The 6,000-nt window shown below is 47.6% G+C and overlaps 1 protein-coding gene across 1 annotated transcript in view; it reads left to right on the top strand.

Moving 5' to 3' along the window:
- The first annotated feature begins 2,654 nt into the window (after nt 1-2,654).
- Nucleotides 2,655-6,000, top strand: part of LOC135532855 (NACHT, LRR and PYD domains-containing protein 12-like) — a 38,347-nt gene continuing 35,001 nt past the window's right edge. Inside the window, exons 1-2 of the mRNA XM_064960287.1 lie at nt 2,655-2,761; nt 3,401-3,814. Of these exons, the coding sequence (XP_064816359.1) occupies nt 3,417-3,814 (398 nt within the window). The 5' untranslated portion in view covers nt 2,655-2,761; nt 3,401-3,416. The remainder of the gene's footprint in view (nt 2,762-3,400; nt 3,815-6,000) is intronic.

The following is a 6,000-nucleotide window of genomic DNA, read 5'->3' as shown; positions in this document are numbered from 1 at the left end:
ATCATTGTAACGGCTTTCGTCTGGTGAAGGAGAATCGGACCAAAATGCAGCGTGGTATTTTTGAGACATGTTTAATTACGAAGAAAAAATAACAATACAAAAAACAACAAACGGAACGTGAAAACCTATACAGCCTATCTAGTGACAACAAACACAGAGACAGGAACAATCACCCGTGAAATACTCAAAGAATATGGCTGCCTAAATATGGTTCCCAATCAGAGACAACGATAAACACCTGCCTCTGATTGAGAACCACTCCAGACAGCCATAGACTTTGCTAGATAACCCCACTAAGCCACACACCCAACACCCACAAAACCCCAAGACAAAACACACCACAATAAACCCATGTCACACCCTGGCCTGACCAAATAAATGAAGACAAACACAATATATTACGACCAGGGCATGACAGAACCCCCCCCCCCTAAGGTGCGGACTCCCGGACACACATCAAAACAATAGGGGAGGGTCCGGGTGGGCGTCTGTCCATGGTGGCGGCTCTGGCGCGGGACGTGGACCCCACTCTATTAATGCCTTAATCACTCCTCCTCGCGTCCTATGATAGTCCACCCTCGCCGCCGACCATGGCCTAGTAGTCCTCACCCAGAACCCCACTGAACTGAGGGGCAGCTCGGGACTGAGGGGCAGCTCGGGACTGAGGGGCAGCTCGGGACTGAGGGGCAGCTCGGGACTGAGGGGCAGCTCGGGACTGAGGGGCAGCTCGGGACTGAGGGGAAGCTCGGCACTGAGGGGAAGCTCGGCACTGAGAGGAAGCCCAGCACTGAGTGGAAGCCCAGCACTGAGTGGAAGCTCAGCACTGAGAGGAAGCTCAGGCAGGTAGTTGGATCCGGCAGATCCTGGCTGGCTGGCGGTTCTGGCAGATCCTGGCTGACTGGCAGATCTGGAAGAGTCTGGCAGATCTGGAAGAGTCTGGCTGACTGGCAGATCTGGAAGAGTCTGGCTGACTGGCGGATCTGGAAGAGTCTGGCTGACTGGCAGATCTGGAAGAGTCTGGCTGACTGGCAGATCTGGAAGAGTCTGGCTGACTGGCAGATCTGGAAGACTCTGGCTGACTGGCGGATCCTGGCAGACTGACGGATCTGGCTGCTCCATGCTGACTGGCGGCTCTGGCTGCTCCATGCTGACTGGCGGCTCTGGCTGCGCTGAACAGGCAGGAGACTCCAGCAGCGCTGTAGAGGAGGAAGGCTCTGGCAGCGCTGAACAGGCGGGAGACTCCGGCAGCACAGGAGAGGAGGAAGGCTCCGGCAGCGCTGGAGAGGCGAGGCGCACAGTAGGCCTGTTGCATGGTGCTGGCACTGGTGGTACTGGGCCGAGGACATGCACAGAAAGCCTGGTGCGGGGAGCTGCCACCGGAGGGCTGGTGTGTGGAGGTGGTACTGGGTAGACCGGACCGTGCAGGTGCACTGGAGCTCTTGAGTGCCGAGCCTGCCCAACCTTACCTGGTTGAATACTCCCGGTCGCTCTGCCAGTGCGGCGAGGTGGAATAGCCCGCACTGGGCTATGTAGGCGAACCGGGGACACCGTGCGCAAGGCTGGTGCCATGTAAGCCGGCCCAAGGAGACGCACTGGGGACCAGATGCGTAGAGCCGGCTTCTTGGCATTTGGCTCGACGCTCAATCTAGCCCGGCCGATACGCGGAGCTGGAATATACCGCACCGGGCTATGCACCCGCACTGGAGACACCGTGCACACCACAGCATAACACGGTGCCTGCCCGTTCTCTCTAGCCCCCCGGTAACCACAGGAAGTTGGCGTAGGTCTCTTGCCTAGCGTCGCCATACTCCCTGTGAGCCACCCCCCCAAGACATTTTTGTGGCTGACTCTCAGGCTTCCATCCCCGTCGCCGTGCTGCCTCCTCATACCAGCGCCTCTCAGCTTTCTCCGCCTCCAGTTCTTCTTTGGGGTGGTGATATTCTCCTGGCTGATCCCAGGGTCCTTCTCCGAACAATTTGTCCTCCCATGTCCATTCCTCTCTTTGTTGCTCCTGCTGTTGCTGTTGCCTGTTACCACGCCGCTTGGTCCCATTGTGGTGGGTGATTCTGTAACGGCTTTCGTCTGGTGAAGGAGAATCGGACCAAAATGCAGCGTGGTATTTTTGAGACATGTTTAATTACGAAGAAAAAATAACAATACAAAAAACGGAACGTGACAACCTATACAGCCTATCTGGTGACAACAAACACAGAGACAGGAACAATCACCCACGAAATACTCAAAGAATATGGCTGCCTAAATATGGTTCCCAATCAGAGACAACGATAAACACCTGCCTCTGATTGAAAACCACTCCAGACAGCCATAGACTTTGCTAGATAACCCCACTAAGCCACACACCCAACACCCCACAAAACCCCAAGACAAAACACACCACAATAAACCCATGTCACACCCTGGCCTGACCAAATAAATTAAGACAAACACAATATATTACGACCAGGGCGTGACAATCATCATAATGATTCCACATGTTATAGTATGAACCTGGATCATCATAATGATTCTACATGTTATAATATACCATGGCCTTTACTAGCCAAAGGTTAAGCTACTGTTATGGTTATGATATAATATGGTGTTGTGTCACTAGACTTTGACCAGATATTATTGCATCCAAAGATCAACTGAACCTAGAACATAGATACAGAGACACTTGTCATCAGGAAGGTGATCTCTCAGCACAACGGAAAATATCTCAATGACTTGACATGTTCTGCTTGTGAATTCAGGCTACAAGGTAAGAATCTTCCCAGGGATTATTGTAAAGTGTGTAGAGACATTCAATGTCTGGTGTTATTTTAGTATAGTGAATGACAGTAAAACACTCAGATGTAACAGTCCATTTCACCTGGGACAGCTACGTGACAGTTCAATCATACAAAATGGCGCTAACTGGGGTGTAGGCAAGTCACATTCAAAAACATATTGTTCATAACGTATTATACGATTCGTATATTGTGGTTATTTAGTATCATAGTTCTAAATCATTTTTCATAATATCAGAACATGTGTTGTTTTCTAAATTCCAATGAGCTCCTGCTTCCTGTGTAATTTGGTATGAAACCACTGAACAGATTTTTCTTAACATCGAATTCAGTAACAGCATCATAATATCATACCTGTTGAACAAAGCAACACACTAGAATGAGAGAAATTATTAAAAGAGAAAGAGACATTATTATTATTAATAATGTTACTATTTTTATATTGGTATTATTTGTATTAGTTATCTATTAATTATATCACCTGACTGTTTGGATGTGTCTGTTAGTAAATGTTTAATTTCTAAGAGATCATTAATAAAAGACAACAATTGACATTCAATAATTAGTTGTCACTGTGTTAACCACAACCAACATGTTGAATCTCTGTTTAGGGGTCAGTGCTCTAAAATGAGTCTCTCTGGGGAGAGAGAGGAGGAGGGCCCTGCCTCTAAAATGAGTCTCACTGGGGAGAGAGAGGAGGGGGGCCCTGCCTCTAAAATGAGTCTCTCTGGGGAGAGAGGGGAGGGGGGCCCTGCCTCTAAAATGAGTCTCTCTGGGGAGAGAGGGGAGGGGGGCCCTGCCTCTAAAATGAGTCTCTCTGGGGAGAGAGAGGAGGGGGCCCCTGCCTCTAAAATGAGTCTCTCTGGGGAGAGAGGGGAGGGGGGCCCTGCCTCTAAAATGAGTCTCTCTGGGGAGAGAGGGGAGGGGGGCCCTGCCTCTAAAATGAGTCTCTCTGGGGAGAGAGAGGAGGGGGCCCCTGCCTCTAAAATGCATCTCTCTGGGGGACATGACACCAAAGCTAAGAGGTAAGATGACCATTTATAAAGAATTTATCGAGTTCATTAAAAAAATAAAGAGCTATCTTAAGATGAAACACTATATATCCATTGTTAATCAGGAATGTAATGTTGGTATCCTGTATATCTGACTGTGATATGTGGTTGTCTCACCTAGATATCTATATATCCATTATTTAACAGGAATGTTGGTATCCTGTATATTAGACTGTGATATGTGGTTGTCTCACCTAGATATCTATATATCCATTATTTAACAGGAATGTTGGTATCCTGTATATTAGACTGATATGTGGTTGTCTCACCTTGATATCTTAAGATGAATGCACTTACTGTAAATCACTCTGGATAAGAGCATCTGCTAAATCAGGGGTTCTCAATCCGGGGTCTGTGGAGGTACTGCAGGGGTTCTCAATCCGGGGTCTGTGGAGGTACTGCAGGGGTTCTCAATCCGGGGTCTGTGGAGGTACTGCAGGGGTTCTCAATCCGGGGTCTGTGGAGGTACTGCAGGGGTTCTCAATCCGGGGTCTGTGGAGGTACTGCAGGGGTTCTCAATCCGGGGTCTGTGGAGGTACTGTAGGGGTTCTCAATCCAGGGTCTGTGGAGGTACTGCAGGGGTTCTCAATCCGGGGTCTGTGGAGGTACTGCAGGGGTTCCCAATCCGGGGTCTGTGGAGGTACTGCAGGGGTTCTCAATCCGGGGTCTGTGGAGGTACTGCAGGGGTTCTCAATCCGGGGTCTGTGGAGGTACTGCAGGGGTTCCACGGCACCCTGACTGTACTCAGATCAATTCCACCTGTTTTTCCAGCCATTCAGTTGCAATGTACAACTCTTCACACCCGTTTAACAACTCTAAATATCTTTGGCATAGTAGGTATCAAGTCCCTTGCCAATAATGTTGCCTACAACGTTGCAACAATGTTCATTTTCATCAAACTCATATTACACCCTAGATGCCTTCAAATGCCCAATTTATAGCCATGCCCAATTTAGGACTATTATTTAACAATGTGATGTTGTGCTCCAAAGGGAGAACTTGAAATAACATGATGTAAACGTGTTTATTATTATACACTCTCAAATAACATGATATACCTTAATATCTTAAGATGAATGCACTTACTGTAAATCACTCTGGATAAGAGCATCTGCTAAATCAGGGGTTCTCAATCCGGGGTCTGTGGAGGTACTGCATCAAAAGAAAAACGTGTTTAGAAAACAAGGTTCCTTATAGAGCCAAAAAGGCTTCTATCACTTCCTTAAAATATGAAATCAATAAAAGTTATATATATTTTGGGGTTCAGTGACGAAGAACCTCCAGAGTTCTGATCAACAAAAGGTTCATGTTTTGAGGATGTGAACCCAGCAGCCCTCCAGTGGTCAGATCAATTCCACCTGTTTTTTCCAGCGCCCGGCCCGGGATTCTAACCAGCCACCTTTCGGTCACAGCTCCAACTCCAACCTGAGTTAATCTTCAAAAATAAGCACGAGTTAATCTGCCAAAATGAAGACAAAATGCTATGCAGTTATACATAATTATTATACATAACTCATTGCCAAAAGCACAAGACATACTGTTGCATGTAGGTCTATATTATTTATGGGTTGATCACATAGAAATATAAAAACATTATTTTTAACTACTGCAATGCAATTACATGTGGCGCAGGAACCACTGACTCACAGCCACTTACGCGCAGAGTGGACTGAGGTGATCTTGGGGAATAACAACGGAGTTTGTTACAGTGTTGAGACACCGAAGTTTACTGTTCAATTTGCTTTTTTCTTTACGGTCAGGGACAGTGTGAGTGTAGCCAGATCCTTTTCACTCTCTATCCTTGTTTCATTTTGTGTTTCACCGGATTCATAATCGAGACGAGGGAAAGACGAACGACCTGCTAACTAACCAAGCTAGTCGGTACAGCTCGGTAATCTAGCTAGCTACTCTACCAGCAGCATCCTAGTTATCCTAGCTATTCGGTACAGCTCGGTAAGCTAGCTAGCTACTCTACCAGCAGCATCCTAGTTATCCTAGCTAGTCGGTACAGCTCGGTAATCTAGCTAGCTACTCTACCAGCAGCATCCTAGTTGTCCTAGCTAGTCGGTACAGCTCGGTAAGCTAGCTAGCTACTCTACCAGCAGCATCCTAGTTACCATAGCTACCACTACATCGTCACCGGCTGTCTGCATTTCTTG

This window comes from Oncorhynchus masou, unplaced genomic scaffold, assembly GCF_036934945.1.
Source record: "Oncorhynchus masou masou isolate Uvic2021 unplaced genomic scaffold, UVic_Omas_1.1 unplaced_scaffold_2063, whole genome shotgun sequence".
NCBI classification, from domain to species: domain Eukaryota; kingdom Metazoa; phylum Chordata; class Actinopteri; order Salmoniformes; family Salmonidae; genus Oncorhynchus; species Oncorhynchus masou.
The sequence above is the reverse complement of the archived record's forward strand: the minus strand, read 5'-3'. Positions and strand labels throughout refer to the sequence as shown.